General features: G+C 40.0%; 1 protein-coding gene across 2 annotated transcripts in view; it reads right to left on the bottom strand.

Moving 5' to 3' along the window:
• Positions 1–8,355: 8,355 nt before the first annotated feature.
• BEND4 (BEN domain containing 4) overlaps positions 8,356–26,530 on the bottom strand; it is a 31,107-nt gene continuing 12,932 nt past the window's right edge. Inside the window, exons 3-5 of one of the 2 annotated variants that reach the window (XM_079152859.1) lie at positions 18,593–18,684; positions 13,598–13,838; positions 8,356–11,041 (exon numbers count right to left, since the gene is read on the bottom strand). In XM_079152859.1, the coding sequence (XP_079008985.1) occupies positions 10,824–11,041; positions 13,598–13,838; positions 18,593–18,684 (551 nt within the window). In that variant the 3' untranslated portion in view covers positions 8,356–10,823. The remainder of the gene's footprint in view (positions 11,042–13,597; positions 13,839–18,592; positions 18,685–26,530) is intronic. The other variant, XM_079152860.1, reaches the window with a different exon arrangement.

Here is a 26,530-nt window from a genome sequence, read left to right as displayed (position 1 = left end):
CAGTAGGGTCCAGGTTTCTCCCTAGACTCGGTGGACAGTGAAGTCTGTTTTAAACCACACTGTAAGGACATCAGTCCTCAATTAAAGAGAAAGAATTCTGTGTCTAAAGTTAGATTTTTCTGGTCTCTCTTCTATTAAACCTCCTGGCCTACTTTTCATTAGATTTCATTTTCAGTGGTGGTTTATTTTTTTTTTTTTTTGGTGGTGCTGGGGATCGAACCCAGGGCCTTGGGCTTGCAAGACAAGCACTCTATCAACTGAGCTATCTCCCTAGCCCCCATAGTGGTATTCTTAAACATTCTTATGCCTTGACAAATTTCTATTTTTAATGCTAATAACAAGAGGGGGGGAAAAAACCTCAAATTAATCTGGTCTGAAGAATTTTTGTGAGATGAGGATAAATGTTAATTTTTTAAAAAATATATTTTTACTTGTCGAGGGACCTTTATTTTATCTATATATTTATATGCGGTATTGAGGATAGAACCCAGGGCCTCACACATGCCAGGCAAGCCCTCTACCACTGAGCCACACCCCAGCCCCAAATGTTAATGTTAAAGCTTTAATTTTAAACCACGGTTTAACTCAATTTGTTAAAAATTGACAATTTTTAAGTATAAGGACTAACAGATTCTATTTTAGGTATCTTTCATCCCACCCCACTTGTTTATTTAAAGTAGCACTTTTTTCCTTTTTTATGTCAATTTTATTTTTAACTGATGAAATGTAAGCATGTTCTTTAACATGAGGACTGGTTATCTCAGACTGCTGGCATAGACACTGAGACTGTCTCTATGGAGCTTTGAGAATGAACCAGAACCAGCTTTCTTTTTTCCCCCCAATATTTAAAAATTTGTTCTTTTTAAGTTATACATGATAGTAGAATGTATTTTTGCAAATTATACATACATAGAGTATAACTTATTCTACTTAGGATCCTATTCTTGTGGTTGTGCATGACATGGAGTTACCCTGGTTATACACTCAAATACAAGGCTAGGAAAGTTATATCTGATTAATTCTGTCTTTTCTATTCCCCTCCCCACTCCCTTCCCTTTGTTCCCCTTTGTCTAATCCAGTGGATTTCTATTCCCACCAACCCCCCTTGTTTTGGGTTAGCATCCACGTATCAGAGAGAACATTTGGCCTTCGGTTTTTTAGAATTGACTTATTTCACTTAGCATGATAGTCTCCAGTTCCCTTCATTAACTGGCAAGTGCCATTATTTCATTCTTCTTTATGGCTGAGTAATATTCCCTTGTGTACATATACCATATTTTCTTTATCCATTCATCCGTTTAAGGGTACCTAGGTTGTTTCCATAATTTGGCTATTTTAAGTTGAGCTGCTATAAACATTGATGTGGCTATATCACTGTAGTATATTGTTTTTAAGTCCTTTAGGTATAGACCCAGGAGTGGGATAACTGGGTCAAATGGTGGTTCCATTTCAAGTTTTCTGAGGAATCTCCATACTGCTTTCCATAGTGGTTGCACCAACTTGCAGTCCCACCAATATATGAGTGTGCCTTTATCCCCACATCCTCACCAACATTTATAATTGCCATTCTGACTAGAGTGAGATAGAATCTCAGTTTAGTTTTAATTTGCATTTCTGTAATTGCTAGAGATGTTGTACATTTTTTCATATATTTGTTGGCCATTTGTATTTCTCCTGTGAAGTGTTTGTTCAGTACTTTTGCCCATTTGTTGATTGGGTTATTTTTCTGGTGTTGTTTTTTGAGTTCTTCGTATAACCTGGAGATTAATGTTCTGAGGTACAGGAAGTAAAGGTTTTTTCTCTTTCTGTAGGATCTCTGTTCACATTCTTATTTCCTTTGATGTAAAGAAACTTTTCTGTTTGATACCATCCCATTTATTGATTCTTGATTTTACTTTTTGTGCTTTATTAGTGTTATTGAGGAAGTTGGTTCCTAAGCCAACATGATGGAGAGTTAGGACTACTTTTTCTTCTAGTAAGTGCAGGGTCTCTGGTCTAATGCCTAGGTTCTCATTCACTGAGGGTTGAGTTTGGTGCAGGGTAAGACAAAGGTTCAACTTCATTCTATTACATATGGATTTCCAGTTTTCCCAGCACCATTCGTTGAAGGGGCTCTTTTCTCCAACATATGCTTATCGTGCTTTTGTCTCGGATGCGACAAGTGTACTTATGTGGGTGTGTCTTCTATTCTGTACCACTGGTCTTCATGTTTGTTTTGCCAACACCATGCTGTCTTTGTCACTGTAGCTCCGTAGTATAATTTAAGGTCTACAACCAGGGCTCTTACGAGTGACCCAAGCATGGCAATGGCACTCAGGTGTGCATTTGGTCATCTTAAGCCACAAAGGAAGATGAATTCGAGTTTGATCAGCTTAAGCTGGGAGACTTAAAAGTTCATTACTGTTTACCAAACTAATCACTGAGCTTCTTGGACGTCTTACATATGCTATGTTCAAAGATTAGTCTGAAGGAACGGGTGAAACGTGGGCTCAGGTGGAGTTGAGACTCTATCAGCACTGTGGCTTTACCACTTCACTGTAACTGTGACCTTGGGGACATCTCTTTAAGTATCAGTTTCCTCATCTGAGTGGGTGATATTAAAGCTTACTTCCCTCATGGCTCATTAAGAAGATTCAATGTAATGACAGTATCACACTTAACCCAATGATTTAATAAATGTCCACTACTCAAATTATTAAGAATTAAGGGGTCATCCATGCAGAGTCAACTCTCAGTATTTCAGTGAGATGGAACCATTAAGAGATGTTTGAACTATTTGACTCACCCCCATTATTGTACCGAAGGTCTTCCCTTTCTCCCTTCTCCACCTCGCTGTGTGTCCCGGAAGGCAGATGTGTATGAACATCAGTGGGTTCCCCTGCCCTCTGGTTTCCAGTAATCAGCTAGAGACGGGAAGGAAAAGGTGGCTGCATCATCAGTTCCCCCGGTTCTTACCCGCAGGGTTTGCAAAGTTTAACCATGTTCTTTACAGAGACCACATTTCTGGGCAGGGAGGCCTCTAATTCCAGAGCCACGAACACTTTCCAGCTTCACCTCCTCAGGCAGACTATGCCGTTAGAACTGGGTCTGGAGTCCATGCTTTCACGCGCAGTTTCTACGTACCACCTGTGTATCGCTGTTGAACTCGTGTGTATCGCTACGTGGTCTGCACAACTGCTTTAAAGTGGCAGGGGGGAAGAGGAAAGGAGAACACCAATTCAACCAGGATCTGGAAGTACACCAAATTATACATGCATAATTCTCTGAACTGGCATATACCATGGCTGAGATGGTCAAATTTAACTGTGTTGGTATGACAGGCACAGACTCAGTGACACTTTTCAGTTATTTTACAACTGATTCAGTCTTCTGAATGCACCTTCATTTGGGGAAACAAGTTGTCCAGAGGAACTCAGAAACTGTTAATAGCTCTTTATCACTTTTCTCCAAATTACCACCAACCAGCCCTTGACTGTATCCTGCAGCCTAGTTCTTGAAGAACTGAATAAAGTACACAGCCAATCAAGCACACAAGGTTCTTGATAGATTACATCAAGTTATAATCAATTTAAAGGGGATTATATCATATTTGGTTCCTTAATTATGTAATGGTATGTCAAGCAGCATTCTTTAAAATTTGCCAATTTGGTGTTTTGATTATGGACATTTCATGTGAATGAAATACAATAGAGAGCCTTCCATAAATACCACGTATTCAAGGTCATCCATGTTGCAGTGAACCGTCAATCCTTCACACCATTCTCAATTCTCCTGGGTACATACCCATGAATGGAGTTTCTTGGTCATACGGAACTTTTTCCTCCCTCTGGCCTTGGGCATTGACCCCAAGGGCCTAGTGCATGCTAGTGACCGACTACTGGAGCTATGTCCCAAGCCCCACCCCTTCATGCAGTATTGGGGATTGAACCCAGGGTGCTATCAGTTACATTCCGTGAAGGATGTAGATTCCTTGTCTATTTTAAAATCAGGCTATTTTATTGTTGAGCTGTTTTAAGAGCACTCTTTGGATATCAGACTTTTACCAAATAAATGACAGTTATTCTCATATTCCACAGGTTTTTCATTTTGTTGAAATCCAATTTACCTTTTTCTTGTTGACTTTTTAAAAGTTTTTGGCTCAATATTGAAGAAATCACCAAACCAAGATCACAATTTACTGATATCTTAGAAAATTCAAGTCTATGACCCATTTTGAGTTGTTCTTGGATGTGGTATTGAGGTGGGGGTTTAATTTCATTCTTTCTTTAGGGCATGGATATCCTTTTGCTCCAGAGCCATTACCTGAAAATACCATTCTTTCCCCAGCGAACAGTCTCCATAGCTTTACTGTAAACCAAATGAATAGATATGAGGGCTTATTTCTGATGGCTATTTGGGTTCCTTATGTTCCCATATTAATTTTAGAAGCTTGGCAATTTCTGCAAAGTTAACTGAGATTCCAACAGGGATTGTGTTGAATCCATAGAACAACTTGGTGAGTACTGCCACCTTAATAATACTAAGTTTTCTATCCCATTACCATGGCAAATCTCTCCATTATTTAGGTCTTTTAAACTTTCTTCCAATGATATTTTCTACATTTTAGTATTCAGATTTAGTTGTTACATTTATTCCGAAGCATTTTGTTACTATAATTGAAATTGCTTTCTTGACTTTTGATTGTTCATTTCTAGTGTAGAGATATACAATTGATTTTTGCATATTGATCTTGTATTTTGCAACCTAGCTGAAACTCAATTTTGATCACGAGCTTTACCCTAGTGTGCCTTGCTGTAATATATTCAACACTTCAAGTTACTTGGTAATCCTTTTAATAGTTAAAAAACTTAATTTCCTTTTAATTGCTATTTTAATCCTAACCAAAATTATTTGGACTAAAGCACTTTTTACCTAAAACAACTGGCTAAAATTCTGCACCTCTAGGGCCAAAATAGAAACCTTTCATATTTTCCCCCAAATTAAACTGTTTTGTGTTAGTTTTCACTTAGTCTGGTTTTATGAAATTAACACTTCAGTTTTACTATTCCGTAACGGTTGTCACTTATATTTTAAGTAGTAACTAAAGGTGGGAAGCCACAATCCTATCACCCTCTCAGTCTTCCACTTTTATACTCCAAGCACTATTCAAATACTGTGAACAATCAATACTCGTTCATTCTTAAAGGTCATAAGTAGCAGCTGCAGGGCTTTTTCTTCCTGATGGAATGGTACTATGAGAAGGAAGCACATTTTTCATGTTAGTGTACAAAACACGGATGGAAATCCTCTTTAAATTACACATCACTCCTATATCATCACTGACTACCCCTTTCATTCACCAGATTACATTTTCAGATGATTTTGGGGCACTTCCCTGAACTGAGTAGCTTTTATTTGGGTATTAAGAATATATTTTTTTTTGCATTCAGAGACAAGCTGAAAACCCTTAGCTTCAGGGGGGAAAGTTTTCTCAAAACAAAACAATCCAGAAAACGTTTCGCAATGAATTGGAAAGATGCAAAAAGCAATTTAAAACACTTAACAGAGACTTGACATTTATTGTGCAATTTTATCCCCAACAGAACATGTGGCATTCTAGAGGTATATGAGGTAATAAAATCAATACTCCAATTAGAACACCTGAAATAATTGGCTCTAGTAACAAATGTCTCTTATAATTAAAAATATTGAATGTTTAAAAAACTCTTATAACATTTTAAGTTCCTAAAAGAAATGTGCCTAACACTTAAAAAACAACTTACTCTTCTATATAAATCGTTCACAAAAATTTTTTTTCTAGTTCTATATTACACTATGCTTTGTAGTTTTATTAACGTTTCCCTAGTGGGTATTAATTCTACACAGTACAATCAAATAGAAATTACTCATAGAGAATCCACAAAACTCCAACAATAAAAATATCAGGATCAATGGATTTGTCACAGTTTCTCCACAAGTATTCGTCATAGAAAAGAGTCAAGGCAAGTTGGCCCCAGTGTTAGGCTGCTACATGAAGTTCTGGAGAGGAGAGACGTAAAGGCAATGCTTCAATTGGGCAGGGGTCAGGCTGGACCAGTGACCTTGAAAGCTTTGTGACCTACCTCTGGCATGCCCCGTTCCCAAGCACAACCAAGCCTCCCGTGACCTTGGCATGCTTGAACTTAAAACACAGCTAAATTGATGTTAAACCCAAAAACCACAGGAAGGGATCAACAGATTATTGTATTTTCCTACAAAACCTTCACCACCATTTTCACGATGACATCGTAAATTAAAATACTCTCTTTTGAACCTGACTTAACTCTAGGCTACAAATACAACCAATGTAAAGAGAATGGAACATTGGCTAATGCCCAGTGCCACTTCCAGGAGCCCCCAAGGACTACCATTTCACTGATTTTTTTTTCCCCTTTGTATCTCCACATTTTAATACTGGGACTGTAAGATAAATGTGAATGAACTTGTGGCTTAAATTTACTCCTTTAAAAAGTTTTCTGATCATCATAGATGTTACATTAGGTCAAGCCTTATGCAGGAACCTGGGAAGTTCTCAGAGGATACTATTTTGTATGCTATTTAAGTACACCTTTTAGAAATAATTTTTAATTATACAATATCAACTTTTTCTTGCCGGCTTAAGCAAAATAAAATTCACCTAAAGTGTAGGTATGTTTTGAGAACTGAGTTTTGACTACTGGGAAAACTGAACTGGTCATCCTGCTACTGAACCGACAGTGGTCTTGGTTGAATACTCTGGGAAGTTTCTTACCCACAGATGGTGGTAACAGAATAGCCTCATAGGGTAGCTGTGAGGATTAACATGAAAGGATGCATCACAGTACTTATCAAAACTGGCAAACCAGAACACATTTCTGAGCTGTAGTTAATGACTGTTGTCATCGTGTTTTTGAGTGGGTCCAAAATGGTTTCCACCATGGCCACGACACATCTGGCCACTTGTGTTAGTGTAATTATTCTGAGAATGAACAGGTTTTGAATGGGTTCTACTAGCACATGCATTTTCATTGCAATTTGGGGACTAGTGATTCATCGAAAACAAAGCTCTGTATAGCCAGCTATAGCCAATTATGAGAAAAGCTTAAATCTAGTCACTAACTGCAGGGATTTAGTAATTTAATGCTTTCAACAATCAAACTGACCATGGCCGTCATCAGATGAGAGAAGTCCAATCCTCTCAATGTTTCCTGCTCTGATACACTAGAGGGTCGACATAGTCTCTAATGTGTTAAGTCAGCTAAAGTTTTAACAACTATGTTTAGAAGGAAAGTACTTATGGGATTTTTGGGGGCAAGGGGTTCTTGATGTTGTCACGCTTCTGTAAAAAAAGGCAAATGAAAAAACCAATGCCACTGCCTAACAATGCAAGCAACTTTGCCATCGTCTGGGTGACATTTCCCTCCATTATTTCAAGTGAAGTGGTTATTTTTATCCAGTATTTAAATGACTGAAAGAAGCCATCACTATGTTTACAAAAATACATAATGATACATACTGCTGTTTAGACACATTTACATTAGAGTTCTGACTTGAGCATTCCATTTGACATGTTTTGCCAAGCAGTTTTGGCAAGTGTCACTACATTAAACTTACACCAGCAAGATTTGCACCATATGTGCAAAATCATTTTCTATTACATTTCTACAAATCTGTATGTAAGAGCTGTCAAAAATTAACACAGATCGGTACTATGAAATGACATAGCATTGAAATGAGAAAAGATGTACATTCAAATGAAGTTATCTAAGAATGAAACTTTTTTAAAAAAATTGAAATCTAAGAAGAAACTGAGGAGGTAGTCAATGGGTATAACGTTTAGGTCTAGAGCACATCTTGACTGATAGAATCCAAATAAGAGTGCAATGTATGATTGTGTTTCTGAACACTGTATGTTTCATCTTTATAAAATGCTCCATCCATTTTTTGAGAGCAACAGAAGGGAGGCACAAGTCATTAAAAGCAGCAGGGAAATGTAGAAATCACAAATCAGCAGATCCTCAAGTTTGGGTTACTGTCTAGATTTTGCATAAATATCAGATACTATGACAAAGTTACTGGATTTAAAGCATTCTATCAACATCGGTTAACCATTAGTTGATGTTGTATGAAGTAGCTGGGTCAAATTAAAGATTTTATCTCCTGATAATCCTGATGACACTCTCTTCTATCAATGTATTCATCACATATGAAAAGGTAAAGAATTACCTAAAATATAAAATCATCTACTTACTCTACTGCTGACAGGGAGTCACCCACATGCTGTGGCAGAATAAGGAACACCAAGCAAGGGATGCCCAGGTTTAAGGACTGGAGAAAACACTAGCAAGCAAATTGAAATGTTTCCAGTTTTTCTTAAAAGCACTTACCCCTTGAGTTAAATCGTAAGATTTCTGAACAACGCACCATCAAAGAGTAACAAACATGACTTGTTTCTACGGCTTGCAGAATACTGCTCCCCTCCCCAGGTTCCTGGCGTAAGTCACTGACACAGATACCTTCCCAGATTAGCCCTGGGACCTCCTCTCACCAATCAAGTGGAACACAGCAGCATCCTCAAGTTTTAATTCAATCTATTTTACACCAATGCGGAAATGATTCAAGGAGTAAAGTCAACACATTTCTCTTGAGAACAATGCATCCAACTACCAAAGACATAGAAAATCAAATCAAGAAGACAAAGCCACACCTCCAGATCTCTACAGATAACAGAAAGGCTGACAGCAACAATAGCATGTTACCTTTAGCGGTGCTTGGCCTTTCCCAAAAATCAAACATCCTTTGTAAAATCAGATTTAAAAATGAGATGACCATGCAGGAATCTGTAACAAACCCAGGCAACACACCAGCCTACAGGTGGAACTCCAACAGCATGGATATGCCACGCTAAGGAGAGGGGCCAACAGACTTAGCTGATACTGCACCACAGCCAAAGTGGCTGAGAGTGCCTGGGTTAGGTGGTGGATGAAGGAAATATGACCGCACAAGAAGCGGTGAGGACGACGGACACCTGACAACAGACTTCGCAGTGAGAGTTATGATAGTCTACTGCCAAAAAGATGGAAAAACAGACGAGGCTGTGCTGGTTTTTTCTTCCACACAAGATTTCATGTCATCAAAGACTCTTGTAAGACACTCACCGGAAGACCTCTAAAAACACGTCAAGAAGTATCCTTCCGGCCTTGAATAGTCAGATATTGGTCCCACAGTTGCCATAAAAGACACTGCGTTTGCCCACATAATTTTTTTTACTTCCAAACTTCAGCTAACTCACCCAAGAGGATCTCTCTACACTTAACCAATCTGAGAAATGATGGTCTCCATGAATATTAAACTTTTCAAGAAAGATGATAGTATGTGTTCCTAGGATTTCACATGCACTGGATACTAACTATGGAATGCAGAGTAGTTTGACAAAATAGAGCACTCTCATGAGTTTCCATCCAGTTTTCAAAACTCGTGTTCATACATGACATTAACACGCTTTGATAACGCTGCCCTTTTAGTTCTTTGCTGAACAAAGAATGTAGCCATCTGAACTTGTTTGGTAAAGGAATTTCCTCTCCTCATCTCCAAAGCTAAACTAACTCCTGGAAATGATTCTAGCACCTCTGTCGCATTTGTTGATAGGAAAGGTTCCAAAGACACCACTAATTTCACATTTGGAGCTCAACAAATTAAACAGGAGTGGAATGGAATGGCGTTAACTGAGCCAGAGCCTGGAGTTCAGGGAAATCCTGAGGCAAAGGAGGCACATGATGATGGGCTGACGCATTTGCAGCAAGACAATCGGAGACAGATAAAACCTAAAGGTCAACTCAGCATAGAAAACCTCTCGGATTTTGAAGAAATTATGGACAAGCCCATTGCATAGTCATAGAACGGCCTTGAGGTGGTGCATTCCCAATGCCTGAACACTTGATCAATGCGGCAAATACCACAGGTTGCAATATGTGCTTGCTCTCAGTGCACCAAACCAACCAGTGGAATTCTCACTTCAACCCACCACTTTGGCATTGTGTTGATGAAGCCTGACTTAAGGCTATGGAAACTATGCGTCTATGAACCAAGAAATCAAACATCTGAAAATGATTTTGAATCTTTGGATGTTTCTTGGTTGGCTTAATGAAAAATGACTACTGTTTGTAAACTCCACAGATCATATAGTGCCTTTGGGATCAACACAGTGCAAGTTTTCTTTGTAAAACAACAGGAAAGTAGTTAATGTTCAATTAACCACTGTCTATACCAATAGCCTCGGTTCTCTGGCTTCTTGTTAATGATAGACTTTGTAATGTACAGACAGCATGTGATGTCGTTGCTGAGAATTCAGAATTCAAGTATTTAGAAAACATGGGACAATTTACTTGAATTAAAATAAGAGAACACTTGTTCTTTGTCTCTTAAATAACTCCATGTCTTGCCTTTTCTCGTGGGCAGGAACACTAACCCAGCCTTCCTTGGAGCCACCTCTGCTCAAGAAGCAGAGCTTACCTGAAGATGTGGGACAGGTGACTAGGAGCTCACCTATTTTTCCACCCTCACTGTCTGGCCAGTTATCACTTAAAATCAACTATAGTTTCTTTTTATAATATAATATTACTAAAGTCTGTTGTAGGTGCCATACACTTCCCAAAAAACCCTAAAATGGATTTCTATTTGGGAACTGTGGTCAAGGGAGTTTTAAGGTTGAGAATGTATGAAATATGACTGAACAACATGCTTTGGACTCTCAGGTGATGGTAAATGGACATTCACAATTGGAGCTCCTGAAAGGACCAGCTGTTACAGCGGGAAGAGTCTGTCCACTAATCCACAGATCCATCCTGTGAACTTTTATTGAAGACTTCATCCTGTGAGGCCTGGTGATCGATCCCTTCATAAAATGAGCCACCGTTGTGCAGGAAAGTCCCCACTGCCCGCCCCTGCCGGGCGTGACCCACAGCATCGCTGAACACTTTGTTTATCTGTTCCTCGGAGGGCATCCACCAATCAGGGTTGGAGGTACAGTGCATCCTAATGAATTCTGTGGGAATATATACAACAGTGAAAAGAGAGAGAGAAAAACAATAGCTGGTTTTGACAGATGACAATAAGACAGGCTGCTCAAACATTAACAGAAGCTCTATCAGAAAAGCTGTATGGGAGATCCAATGCAGGGCCATGATGAAGTCACTTGTTATACCCCACTTACACCAAACCAATTTTCTTCTTATATGTACAAGTAAAAATCCCCTAAGGGAGAGGTGATTTCGCTAAGGAACATTTACTGTTGAAAAGAAAGGTAAATTTGATCAGTAAGACATCGTGTGCACCGTGCCTGGTATAAGTTAGTAATGGAGCACATTTCAAATCCATATTGTTACCGCTGACATTTTGAGAAAGTTAACTCCAGAAGCACAGCAAGTTATCACCAGCATGGTATTCTCTAACCAGCTAAGAGTCTATAAAGATTGAGCACAATAAAATGGCAGGGTTTTAGGGAGAGAGAGGATACTAGTTCAGAAAAGGTTTCTTCATTCTTAAAATATTGCAAGATGGGCTACTCAAATTGTAATAACTACATATTTACTAAGAAGACTTTTTTAACTGTGATCTCATCTAAATATTTAATGTCACCAGAAAATAATTAGCATGCTTGGAGGAGGGTTAGCTCAGCTGCCTCTGGCATGATCACCAAGACTTTCTTGCCTATGTACTTTCCACTCGAGTGCTGGATGGAAGTCACGGGCTGTACCCTCTGTGAGAAATGTGCAGGAGGCTGCGAACTCTGACTAGGCAGCATCAGTGTGACCATGGACCAACAGTATTTTGGGGGCAGTGGCACTGGTTCTCTGGGATGTCGTTTCTGTTTCTATGACTTGCTATTAACATAAGATGTGAACCAAGTTTCAAGAAAGGGTTACAGTTTTGACACCCCTTATCTTGGCTCCTTTATAAGCCTAAGGGCAACTTCGTTGAGTATATACAGAGAGCACCCAGTGGAGCCCCCAAGCTAATACTGTGTGCTGGTAAATAACTCTATCACTTTTGATGGTGTTGGGGAATAAGGGAAACGAAACTATGGCTAATTTGCTAAAATAGACCCATGACCCAGTCACTCTAAGTGAAATTTTCAGCTTGGCCAAAAGGAGGCAGACTCTGGAACATACCCAGTTAATGCTGGTATTTTCCCATCAGATGGTTTCCTGAAGTATGGGCTACTTGTATGCGGACCAAGCAGATCACCTAGGATGATCATGGCCAGAAGCCATGCATGCCCCACCACCATTCCAGCTGAATGAGAACTCTCTGGAGTGGGCTAGGGAATCTCAGCTGCTAATGAATACCATATATTCACCCTAGCTGCCTACTGCAGAAACCAAGCAAGTACTTATGGTAAGATAGCACTCAGCAGGGAGGGTAGGGACATTCTTTCCAATAGACAAAGTCTTATCAGTGATAATTTTTTTAAAATTAATTTTCTCACCAGGAAAACTTTTGATCCCTATCCAGATTAAACCAGTATTAAATCTTTAAAGTCAATAAAATTGCTATTAAGTACAGAGGTTAATATTTGAGCTTTCTGATGTGGATTTTTCAGATCTGACAGCATTCAGTTAGCACTATTATGTTTCTACTTGTCTACATGTTTATTTGTATCTGTCAAATCAACTGTGTACCTCCTGGTTCCTCCTCCTCACCTCTGCCTGCTTTCAATAGTGCAGATCAGCTGCAAAACAATCACCTGTTAATACTGACGAAATGGTACTATTATCTGAACAGTATTTTTCTTTCTTTTTTTGTGGTACTAGGAATTGAAACAAGGGGCACTATCATTTTGAGCTACAACCTCAGCCCTTCTTATTTTCAAAATTTTACTTTGATACAGGGTTTAAGTTGCCCAGGGTGATCTTGAACTTGCCATCCTCCTGCCTCAGCCTCAGAGTCACTGGGATCACAGGTGTGCATCACTGAGTGCAGCTCTAAGCATTTTTTTTTTCTTTCTTGGTGCTGGGGATTGAACCCAGGGCCTTGTGCATGCAAGGCAAGCACTTTACCAACTGAGCTATATCCCCAGTCCCATTTTTAATATAGAAATTTTAAAGCAAAACAAAGTTTTACTAGATAAGGCATACTGCAGGCACTAAAGAAGATTAAGTCTAAACAAATTTAAGGAGTTGGGTCAAGTATTCTTGAGAAGGAAGCTAAGGAAGGGGTGGCAGGCTAGAATTGGAAACAAAATTAAATTTTACCAAAGTTTAAAAAAAATTCCACGTTTTCCTTTCCTGGTTCATTTCCCTACACTCCCATTTTGCCAGAAGTGGCCTTCTCTGGCAGCAAAAAGAAAATCTGAATTTAAAGCGTGAAACATGAGGTGCTATGCAATGCTTATGTACCATTAAGTGAGAACAACGAGGCTAAAGCAAACGATCTCTTACAGAGCTTCTCACTACCAGGTAGATGGGCCACATGAAGCCTATACGGTCTCAGTGCAAAGAAATCAAAATACAGTAAGGCTGAACACTTGTACGGGGCAGCCACAGCCAATGCGGTGAAATGGGATCACGGATGGTGGACACTGAGCGGAAGGATGCAGTACCTCGGAGGCATGTGACTTTAACTGGATCCAGAGGGCGTCTTTCGGGACCTGTCTCTCCTGACTGCACTGACCTTTTCCTTTTCCCAAGGCCGCATGAGTACTTAAGCTCATCGGTTGTGAAAACAAATCTGATGAGGTAGCGAAGGAGCCGTCTCCCATCTTTCTTTGAAGAATTTACAGCCTCGTCCCACTGTTTGCTCGTTATGTAGACAGGATAGTTGTTCAACAGCTGCTTGCTTCCCTGGAAAAGCAAAATATTTTCTCATTACCTACTGAGCCAGCCAGCCAGAAGCCAAAGCGATCTCCATTTCAAAGGCAAACATGCTTTTTAACCAAGTGGCTATGCTGACAATGAATCGGGTACTGAAGAGCACAAGTAATTGCTCACACTCAGAACGGGCACTTTTCAAATTACATTTGCATTTTCTATAACAAGAGCCAATGAGGTATAATGAACACCTTTGAAAGAGGAGCTATTTATAACTTGCATTTTAACAGGTAGGTTAAAATGTGTCAAGATCCAATGACAGGAAACACTATTTAAATATAACCTGTAACTTTCCTTTTCAATCTATTAAAATATGCAAAAATGACTTTGAAGAGTGTGATCAAACAGGTCCCTTCATCCTCTGGTTGGCAGTTAAGTACATTTAGAAATGATGCTGGTGGTCTATTTTAATCAGGTATTACCAGTGTTTAAAGCACCTAACACCTGAGAGCCATTGTGTTACAGTGGAAACAACATTAAAAAGTGAATTTTAAAAAGACGGGGTTGTGGAAACTGGAAAAAAATCATTAACAATAATGCAAAACAGGCTTCCTCAAATTACAGCTTCTACAAATGCCACTATGTCAACTCAAAATTTTTCTTACTTTTCACCTTCATAATTTATGTCTGCTATAAAATTCCCAGGCTAAATAGCTGCAGTGGGACTAATTATGGGAATTTCTGTAACATTTATAAGCCATGTTTAGTCAATTGCACCTACACGACCATTACTTTAGTTCTTGCTGTCCATAAAATTCTACAGTCCAGGACAAATTAATTAACCCATGATCTCAGTTTTAATGTACTCTTTCCCCAGTAATTAAGGTGTACAAAATAAAGAAGGGAAAACTCATTCAGTTTTACAACTCTGCAAATTTACTACAGGTTATAAATTCGGCACTGTTTGGGTCTGACAAGGTTTTATTTCAAAAAGTGCTCTTCTTAGTTAAGCATTGGGAAAGGTAGGTGGTATAGAAGCCAAAAGAAAAAGGTAGCCAGAGCTGGCGAGGAAACTGTCAATGAATTGCGTACATGGAAACTCATCATTTCAGTACTCATATTTTCTGGAAAGCTATACAGTGTGACTTAGTTTCCCTTCCTAAGGGAAGCAGGTGAGGCTGCAGTTTGTTCTTTGGATTTGGAGACAAGCTGGGTTTAAGATGATTCTTGTTTTTTTTGTGTTAGATTAACGTGAGCAAAATTACTCATCCTTGTTGGAATAAAGTTTCTCCAATGCAAGGAAAATGCAAGGAACTATGTATAACGTGTTTATGAACTAAGCATTTGGCGCATACACCAACCCTTGGCTCTGTAAACCGGGAACCTGTGTGTAAGAGGTGATCAGAAGATGGGCAGAAGCTGAGGTTCTATAGCTTGCCCCTTTAATGCAGGAGATGAGAGAGGAGGCAAACAGTTTAGTGACTAGGTTATGGGAGATGGAGTTAAGAGGATTCCTAAGTGAAAAGGTGCAGAGAGCAGAATGTGGCTGGGAGAAGACAACAAACAGGGAAAATAACCTCACTGCTTCCCATGCACCAAGAGAGAAGGGCGTATCTGACCACATGACCCCTCAGCCCTCAGGGCAGTCAAGAGCAGGAGTGTGTGGAACCCAGGCTGTGGAGAGAATCACTCAGAACCTTAATAGTAACCATCACCATTTATGACCAGCCTGAGGTGCTTGCCCCAAGCACTCTGCATGCTGGCCTCCTTTCTCGTCCCCTGCAGCAATGTCAGTCCAACTGCAAAGCTGGACTCTGGGCTCACCCTCCGGCAGGTGACTAACTTTCTCCAAACTCAGCTCCTTTCTGTCAAAATAGGGGAAACACGCCAAGCTTGCTGGTTTGTAGTGAGTCTTCCACCAATCTTCCCACCAGACGAAGAGCTTAAGAGTTGAAATTTTTATCACTCTTTCCCCCCTTGGTGCTGGGGATTGAACCCAGGGCCTTGTGCAGGGGAGGCAAGCACTCTACAAACTGAGCTATACCCCCCGCCCTGGCATTTTTATCATTTTACACAATGTCCTACTCCCAAGGTAGAGAACAGCATCTGTCACGTAGATGTGTAATAAACATGTCCCATGGCTGATGCAGTCCGAAGCTTACTACTGTGGTTGGCGCAATGCGGGTAAGAGTAATGGTGGCTACAGAAAAGAGCTCCTACTATTTTTTTTTTTAACCACTGTGGCACTGCGACACTTCGAAGAGCTGATGAACATAAATTGGCAAAGTTAAAGAACTTCAAGGAGAGCAATACATACAATTAATTTAAAATCTTCTCTTACTTAAGGTCCCTGTAAATATACTTGTCCACCTTAGAAAAAGATTGTACAGATACTTTTAAAACTGTTTAACACTATATATGTAAATTCCCCTCAGGTGTATGGATCTCACCTGCAAGGTAGGATTATGGATATTTTACCAAGGAGGTGACATCCCTTTCCAAGGCCACAGACACAAAGGGGTGGGTCTGGGGAACCATGTCCCCGAGTTTGGGAACATGAAGTCATGCTGTACCTCTAAAGTAGGGTTATTTCAAGATGGGAGGCAGCTGTGATTTGGGAGTTGACAAACCAAGAAAGGTACTTTTTCAAATCCTTTTAAAAATTCACTCATAGAACAGCTCAGAACTCTTCCAAAATGCAGAAGTCAACGTAAAATATTGGTCTCATAAAATGTGGAAATACTATTTAGAAGTAATTTTCATCAAGAAAAAGAAAAGGAAAGAGATCCGAAATTTACAGCCCAAAACACAACTCAGAGTGCCCTGTGGGTTATGGATGAGAGTTATAATCCTGTTGTAACATAGTTAATAGAAATAAAATGTGACGAATAATAAAAATGAGAAAATGCTCATGTGCTTGAAATGACAATAAAAATAGTATAGTAATAATGATGATGATGGATAATAAAAGTTTAAGTAGTCCTATCCAACAGAAATACAGATATTTCCTCTATTTTTACATTTTTATGGAATTCTGATTCTCTAGCCTCTTCAATTAGCCACCAACAGGTTATAAAAGCTAACCTGTTGTTGAGTAACTTCGAAGAAACTAAGATGAATAACCCTAAATTAAAGTCTCCACAGGCTCTTGATCAAGTAGAAGACATAGGTGTACATTAAGTTAAGATAGGGAGTTCTACATTAGACCTGTGAACAATGTGCTACTTAAGCGTAAAATGGGGACAGCAGTCAGTGAGAGCTTCCTGAAAGTGGCTTTTAATCTGCATTTTTTATATGACAAAAATGCCAAGAAATGTAGAATTTTTAGTCTAAGTAATATGAGGTTTTTAAGCATATAACATTTAGTATGGACCTGTAATTTAGAAGACAGAGATGAAAAGTCTATTATAATAATCCAGGTGAAAAAGTACTAAGAGCAGCTCAGAGAGAAGACAGGCAGTTCACATGGCTGTAGAATCAGTGCATGTCAGCAGGAGGCAGGCAGTCATGTGTCAGGAGCTCCTACCTGGGTTTAGTGGGGCCGTTACAGAAGAGAAAACATGAGCATGTGTGTTCAGAGTGAGGGTGGCAAGGCTCAGGGGTGTGTGGGCACCCCAAGTACCCACAGTTAACACACCGGAGGAAGGTTGAGCTGTGGGGACTGGCTCTCGATACCCACTGAACTTCTTAACTTTCACGTGGTGGATGTAATGAGAAGGAACATAACTGACCAGAGAAGAGCAGAGACGATGAAGGATGAAACTCTGGGGAACAATGGATGGAACTCATGAGTGCACTGTAGGAAAAGGATGGGAACCCAGAGAAAGCAGCAATGCTAAGGCCAAGCAGGAAAAGGAGAAGGGGGCTGGAAGGAGGTAGAGTGGGATTACAGGGCCGAGAGTAAATGGGAAACAGGGACAGTGAACAGAGACCAGTCTTGCAAGTGTTTCATCATTAAAAAAAGGAGGCCGTCATTCAGCAAGCATGAACTGAGTACCTTCCAGGAGAGATACGGGGGATGCTACTGGGATAAGACCTGGGCCCCAGGTTCAAGGAGCAAGATGTGTCGTGGTATGGCATGAAAGCACTGGCAGAGGGTGATATGCGAGCATGCGGGGACAGAAGAAAAAAAAACCACCGAGGAAGGAAGGGAGAAGCAAAGGCAGGCTTTTTTTAGGGTGGGGAAGAGTTGAGCGTGTTTTTTGATAGTGAGGTGATGACCCATGTTCTGAAAGTCTTGGAAGGAAAACAATATGCATTCGACACTGAGTCTGAGGATCTTGTAAAGACGTACCACTTCTAAGCTGACACACCATTACCATCAAAACAGACCATTTCTCTTACACAACCGGGAGGCTGGGTTTCTTCTACTGAAGTCCAGAGAAAGAAAATGGCTCATGTTCAGGAAAACAGCCCGTCTGAACTCCAGAGAAAGTTAGGTGGGAGACACTGCAGTGAGAGGCATCAAGGAACACTGGCTCTGACCGAGGGTGCGACAGGCTGGAGTCTCCCACGGCAGGCTCTTGCTGTGCCAATGGAAAGGTGGAACCGCCTGTGATATTTCTTCTTTCTTTCCCCCTTCAGAGTGCAGAGCCGAATCTTTGTGAGTTAAACATATGCATGACCATTCTCCACAGAACATATACATACAGACAACAGACCCATAAACTTCAGTCAAAAACATTACTTGGCTAGCCAATCGATTCTGGCATAGACCAGTTATCAAGAGGCTTCATCTTAAGGAAATTTCACACAGAACTTTTCCTATCTTTGGACCCCGGACCTACCTCGGTGGGCTGGTCAGCTGGCTGTGGCATCAGGAGTTGGTTGTGGTGCTGCAGCACCGTCTTCAGGTAATCTAAAACGGTCTGGCAGGGCACTGGGTGGAAGGAAAGGCAACAGTTACACACTAGCTAGCCCTCAACATGAAAATAAAACTCGGCGAGGTCTAAAAGACTGTTGATGTGAACTTCTAAAAAAAAGGATGTTTTCTAAAGGAAATAGAATCTCCTTTCATTTGACATCCGTAGTTATTTCAGTTAGTAAACACAGAACAGATGCTACAGTTTGGGGATAATTTTTAGGATCAGCACAATTTGAGAACTTTCAAGTTCAACTTAACTCCAATGAGAATCTGGGTCAACAAAAATGATTGTGAACAACTCACAGAAGAGACATGAATTCTCCGACTTCACATTTTTGGTAAAAGCACCTGATGGCGCTTTTAAAAATTAAAGTACTGAAAGCCAGTATTTCTCTGGTTATTAATAAAACAACACTCATTGCAATGGTTTAAATGCACTTTTTTCCCTCTAAGGTTCATGTTCTGGAAGCTTGGTCCCTGCAGTGTCAATGCTGGGACACGGTGGGACCTCTCACAAGGTGGAACACAGAGCAAGGCTCTGGGTCAACAGGCAATGCCCTGGGAAGGATGTGATACAGTGGTTCCCTGAGCTAGTTCTGGAGAGAAGGGCAGTTATAAAAGATTCAGTCTGGCCACCCCCTGTGCCCTAGCTTCCTGTCCACCGTATGACCTCTTCTTCTCATAGCTTCTTCCACCATGATGCTCTCTGCCATGAAATGATGCAGCCAGGACACCTGCCAGTCAGCACCACAGTGTTTCAACCTGTAGCCTCCACAACTGAGCTAATAAACTTCTTTTCTCTATAAATTACTTAGCTTTGGGTATTTCATTATACTAATAAAAAACAAACATGTTCTTTCTTTCTTTGAAGACAGGGCCTTGCTAAGTAGCTGAGGCTGGTTTTGAACTTGCGATCTTCCTGCCTTAGCCTCCTGAGCTGCCGGGATTATAGGCATGCATCACTGTGCCCAGCTAAAGTAGTTCATTTTTAGTGACACAATCAATCCTTGTTTATCAACAAGCAGGAATCCTATTCAGGTTAGATTTGATTCCCAACTTAAATACACCTGACCACACAGTTCTTACTAAATGCATCACTTTCTTTGGCTTTAAGAAGCTCACTTGGTTTGGTCACATTTGGTATGTATTTCACTGACTATTGCACGATTTTTTGTCTTATACTCATTTAATAATTACAATAAAACTGAACAGATATTAACCCAATAGAACATGACTTTTTTTTTGTCCCATTTACATTAATAATGCCTATCTTAAGATTTTTATTGGCACTCTTTCAGGAATTTTAACTAATTTTTATTAAAGGTCTTGGTGACTTAGTTAAGAACCCAATTTATATGAAGTGTTGCACTATTTTTCTTAGCTATGTTTTCTAAGATGTTTTTGCCACATTAAAGAAAACAATAAATATTTAACCTAAGCCCCAGTTTTAAAGCATCACCAGTGAGCTTCCTTCACTTTCTTTTTCTCACTTTTTTTTTCTTTCGACGGCAGACAGAAGTTATCATCTTTATCCAACTGCTAATGGCTTTGAATTTTCCAGGTAACATCATATAACAAACCCAAAATTTTATCAATCGTCTTTTGAAGAATTTAAGTGACAGGAAGTATGGAATCTTTCTTCTTGCCAAAAAATTATTTTCTTTAATATAACCATCCTTACAAACCTGTGAATAGTCCTTTGAATATGTTGAATATATTGAATATATATTGCTGCACAGCCACAGAAGTCAACCAAAGAAGCCACATTGGTGTCAGTTTGAAGTAGGCCTATTACTAACACCACAGTTTAATAAAACCTATCAACTCCTAATTTTAGCCTATTAAAAGCCCAGCCCATTTTACAGATGCCATTGTGAGAGAGAATACACCTTTTGGCTTTGGACATTAATTACTGGGGGGGGGGGGGGGGGGGAGCAGGACCGAGAAACTAACAGAGGCAGGAGACAAGGCTATATTTTAGTTCTGGGGTTTTTACTCATTGTGTAGCCTTTATTTAAAATTTTTTTGGTGCGAGGGACTGAACCCAGGGGCACGTCATCACTGAACCACATCCCCACTCCTTTTTAATTTTTACTTTGAGACAGAGTTTTGCTAAGTCGCTGAGGCTGTCCTGGAACTTGGAATCCTCCTGCCTCAGTCTCCCAAGCTGCTGGGATTACAGATGTGCGCCACTGCACCTGGTTCACCTGTGTGGCCTTGAGAATGCCGTTTAATTTTTACTGTATTTGAGTCTCTTCTACGCAGGATCCAACGTAGCACTTTCTTCTTCACATGGTGAGAGTAAATCCAACAGTACATATGACTGCCTTGCCAAAGGACAGGTGCAAGGAATGACCTTGGATTTAGTTCAGAAGTTTTAGTAAAATTTTGTAAATGCTCATTGACTAATTAGGATTTGAATGAACTTCCTTTGATTTCTTACTCATATTTTACAGTCATTAAGATTATGAAAAAACTTTTAAATGAAGCACAAAAAATGCTTACGAGGCAGCATATAAAATGGAATATTCAGTATGACTTCAACCATGTTTAAAAATAATTATGTGTATAGAAAAGAGATAGAAAAGAAATAAGCCAAAGTGCTAATAATAATAATTAACAATGATTTATATTTTAGTCATGGTATTATGGTAGTTGTTGCTCCTTTCTCCTTTTGTCATTCTTATAAAAAGAAGTACAGGTTGAGCATATCTAATCTGAAAATTCAAAATGCTCCAAATCTGAAAGCCTTTTGAGGGCCAAGATTACATCACAAGGAGAAAATTCCACACCTGACTTCGTATGATGGGGTGCAGTAAAAATTCAGGCACACTAAAAAGTTTGTATGAAATTATCTTCAGGCTACATGTATGAGATGTATATGAAACATAACCTGATTTTGTGCTTAAACTCGGGTCCTATCCCCAGGATATCTTACATATATGCGAATATCCCAAAATTTGCAGAACTCCAGAATCTGGAACAGTTGTGGTCCTAAGCATTTCAGATAAGAGATACTCAAACTATATTGTAACAAACTAACTTAGAATTCTGAAAAATACCTTCAAGACTGTCGTCTCCCCTCTCCTGCATCTATTACCATCCATGTGGATCACACTGCCCTGGGAGAGCTTAGAGGCCAACTTTTCAGCTTTTAACCTACTGAACACTATAGGCAGCAGTGCAAAGCTAGCTATCATCCAGGCCAGCTGATTCATACATGTGGGAAGAAAATGGAATTGTACGTGCCTCTGCTGGCTGAAGTGGAGCCCCACGTGAGGTGGGACACAGGACAAAATCCTTAGTGGATTGTTTAACAAACTAAAACAGCCACTGCCCTGGGCATGCTGAGTGATTGATTCCCTTCTTCCAAGTTCTCCCCTGATGTCCTCCATCTGTGATCCTGCAAGGCAGAAGCACCCTAGCCCCTCCAGCCCAGGGCCAGAGTATAACCCTATTAAGGATGGGGAGTATTATTCTTGGGCGAGGGCTCCTTGGATAATTGCCTAGACTTAAATAGGGAGGCCACAAAAATCAAGTGAAATGTTTCCTGTTGAGTGGGGGGGCTCAAAATCAGTCAATCTGGAAAATAGAGATGGGTATAAAGTGCATATGAAACATAAATGGATTCTGTGTATTAAAGTGGAGGTGAAACATACCCTGACCCACAGCTACACCATGATCCCTGCTGCCTGCACAGGAGAAGCACAGGACACTGAATCTCCTGCTCTCTTGTCCCTTTGTCCTGTTTACCTACAGTTCTGTGGACAGCAGTGGAATTTCTAAGTGTGCATGTGGCACTCACAGATGGGGAGTAAGGATCCAGGGTGTCATGTGTGGCTCCACGCAGTTCAGACCACCACGTTACGCCTCCGGTCTCTAACGGAAGAGAGCCAGGTCAGGGCTCACAGCTTCAAAAGACCAACAGAGTCCTCAAGGAGCAGATTATGCCCCCAGAGGCCTTCACCCCAAACTGCCTCTCATGCAAATGTGACTTCAGATCCACTGGGCAGATTTCCTCCAGTCATTTTTTTATTCTTCTACCTACTGGAAAGTAAATGAAGAACCAAAACCAAAATATCTATTAAAAGGAAAGGAGGGGGGGCCAGGGTTGTGCAGCTCAGTGGTACAGCGCTTGCCTAGCACGTGAAAGGTACTGGGTTCATTCTCTGCACCACGTATAAATAAGTAAATAAAGGTCCATTAACAACTAATAAAAATATAAAAAGAAAAAAAAAAAGAGACTGTACTCACATTGTTTTTCCCTCCACATAACAACACTTTAAAATGTGTATCAGACAATCCTGGGAAAAGGGAAAGTAGAAGCTCCTTTGCATTAACAACAAAAAGGAAGACTTCTTAGTCTACATGGTTGCTTATCACGGTTAGGAAAAGGGGTTAAATCCACACAGACTGGATCTTTAAGACATTCTAAGATAATATCAGTATAATGGATTCCTGGCCAAAAGCCTTGAAAATTACTCCTAAAGTAACTATTGGGTTCTATTTGCTTAAAGGTACTAAGTGATACTTATGAACTGTGTGATCCTGGGACAGGTGCTTAATCTGAGTCTGTCATTTCACTTGTAAAACTGGAATAACTACTGCAGATTAACTGAAATAATACATGCAAAGCAGAAAGTACCCAGGAAGTACTGCCTACTGTATTCTTCATAGAAGCCACTTAGCTGTTAACCATGCTATCTTGAGCAGTTGTGCAGAAAGGTTCTTCTAAAGGAAACTGCTCTGATTCTGGTGCCCATATTTGTTGTTTTGTTTTGTTCTGGTACCAAGAATTGAACTCAGGGGCACTTAACCACTGAGCCACGTCCCCAGAGTCAGGGTCTCATGGAGTTGCTTAGTGCCTCGTTAAGTTGCTGAGGCTGGTTTCAGAACTCACCATCCTCCTGCCTCAGCCTCCCGAACTGCTGTGATTACAGACGTGCACCACCACACCCTGCAGGTTTTGCCCATATTAAGGGTGTGTGGGTCTCTAGTTCTGACAGTCACTGCAGATGACTACATTAAAATCTTCATCAGTCTCTTATTCCTCAAGTATTATTTAGTATACTTTCCTAGGTAGTTGTTTTTAAAGATTTAAACATTTTTCAAAATGTGCCACATGCAATTTTATAGGGAAATCTTTTACTACCCTTTGACAACCACGGCCACCTGTGTGCTTAAACGTTTTCAAGTGTTCTATTCACAGTCTCTATACAGCTAAGCTCCTGAATGGAACAAATGATCAGCTTTAGGTATTAGTCTACAGATGAATGGTTATATTTTTGATAATGACAATGTCTATTTCCATTTAATTCAATTCAATTAACTGTGAAGCTGCTACAATAAGCCTGACAGTGGGCTAGGAATTGGGGACACAAAGATGACTCTGACTTTGTTCTGCCCTCAGGGACTTATGGTCCTCTCTTCCTATCTCATCAGGCAACAGACATATAGAGTAAACACTTCCCTTGATAAGAACTTTAACAAGTTAAAGAATGCATGATGGGCTATGGAAATTGGTTAGTTGTGCTTGGGAGCTAGGGGAAGGATTTGTTATAGAGAAGAGTGTCACCTGAACTGGATACTGAAGGATGGGCAGGAGTTTCTCAAGGGGGAAAATGGCAGTATGTTTCTGGGCTGGAAGGGACAGCAGAAGTAAAGGAAGACCACAGGCATACAACTGCCTTGCTTCTCAGAGAATCACAAACTGTCCAGTGGGATTGAAACACTGGTGGATGGTGGGCACTCAGGGTCAAGATTCCAAACAGGACAAGAAGAGAGCGAGGTAAAGGGCCTGTGTGCCACAATGATGGTGCTGGAATTTACTCTACAGACCAAGTGAAGTCCTTAGGGGCTCTTTGGCAGTGGATGACCTGGGGCTATTTGAGGGGAGTAATTGGAATCTGGGAGAGGAGTGGAGGAACCCTTGCAGCCCTTTGAATTATGAAGATAAATTATGCTCAGATAAAGGCAGTTGGGAGAGGGAGGAGGGTTCAAACTGATGAGTATGTGAGAGGTGGCATTCAGAGGTTTGGGGCATGACTAGAGATGGGTCATGGTGGATCTGAGGCTCCTAACCTGGGTAATGAATTGAATGGTGACCTCTTCACATATAAATAAATAAAGATAAAGGCCCATCAACAACTAAAAAATATTAAAAAAAAAAAAAATCCAGGAAGAGCACTTAAGTTTTCTGTATTGCCAGGCAAGGAATAGTTGCCTTCTTTTCTTAAAGTTGAAATTTATTAAGCACTCACACGAAGACCTAGAAGGCCCTTACTTGCTACTTATTTAATCTGGTATTTTCAACATCTCTATAACCTGTTTCATGGAGGGGAAAACAGTCTCAGAATGGTTAGATGATCTGCCAAAAATCACAGCTAGCAAACAGCAATGTCTGTGCTGCAGCTACTCTATGCATTTTTTTGTTGTTGTTCTTGCAAAATTCCTTCATCCAAAAACTGACATTATTTTTGAATCAAGGTTAGCCCGCCAGTTAGTAGTCTCTTAAGTTAGTACAGTAAGTTAGTACTGTTGGCCCTCAATCATGGACTGTTCGCAAATGTGCTTACCTGCTAATACCCAAATCAATATCCCTGGTGCTACAGCAGTCACTCACAGACATGTGCAAAGCATAGGGAAATTTGAATCACCTGACATGCACAGGTCCAGTTGAAGCTGAACACTGTGATAGTCTCTGCCTTCTTGTTTCAGTTCTCAACTGTAAACAAGTGTCCGTGCTGTGGTCTGTTTCATGCTGTTTTCTGTTTTTATTAGTGATTTCACCACTAAAGTGGCCTTCAACTGTAGTGCTAAACTACTGTCTAGTGTTCTAAGGACAAGAAGGCTATGATGGAGACAGGAGTGTTGGATAAACTGCACTCAGGACTGAGTTATAGTGCTGTGGGATTCTACAGGTAGTATAGATTCTATAGGCTGTTCACCAACCAAATACAAACAGCAAATAAGGTTTCTTTGAACAAACATAACCATAAACAAAGTATGTACCGATGAGTGAAAAACACTGTGAGCCAGGGACTCTCTGTAACATAGCTCTGTACTTCCCCCAGGAGTAATGCTAATTCATTGTTCACAGAGATTTATATAGAACACAAGTGCCTGTGCATTTTGAGGGTCAAGAAGGTAACAAAGTAGATATGGAGTCAGAAACCCTTGTATTATAATCCTAGGTATGCAACTGATCTCACCTGTCTGGGTCTCAACAACCTTGTATGCAAAATGGGGATGATAACAGTATACTGTGGGCCTACGGGAGTTAAAAACTGAAATGATTACAAGCACGCTTTTTTTTTTTTTTTTTAACGAAATAGAAGCTCTCTTGTAAAAACCAACAACATTCTTCAATAGAGTGCTGAAAAAACAATTTTCACATGCAAAGAGTGAAACTGGACCCATATCTTATACCACACATAAAAATCAACTAAAAACACACAAAAGACCTAAATATAGACTAGAAACTATTAAACTCCTAGAAAAGAATGCAGAGTTTTACACTGGCCTTGGCACTGACTTTCTGGATATCACACTGAAAGCACAGCACACAAAAACAAAAATAAACAAAAGCATATCAAACTAAAAAGTTTCAGCACAGCCAAGAAAACAACCAACAAAATGAAACACAGACCAGGAAAAATATTTGTAGACCATGTATATGATAAAGGATCAAAACCCCAAATATATGAAGAATTCATATAACTCAAAGGTATAAAATCAAATAACCTGATTAAAAAACAGACAAAAGACTTTGAATACATATTTCTACAAAGATATAAACACAGTCAACAGCTAAATGAAATGGTGCTCAAATACCATTAATCAAAAGGGAAATGGAAATCAA

The sequence above is a fragment of the Sciurus vulgaris genome (genome assembly GCF_902686455.1).
Source record: "Sciurus vulgaris genome assembly, chromosome: 9".
Classification (NCBI taxonomy): domain Eukaryota; kingdom Metazoa; phylum Chordata; class Mammalia; order Rodentia; family Sciuridae; genus Sciurus; species Sciurus vulgaris.
This window is presented reverse-complemented; position numbering and strand designations above follow the sequence as displayed.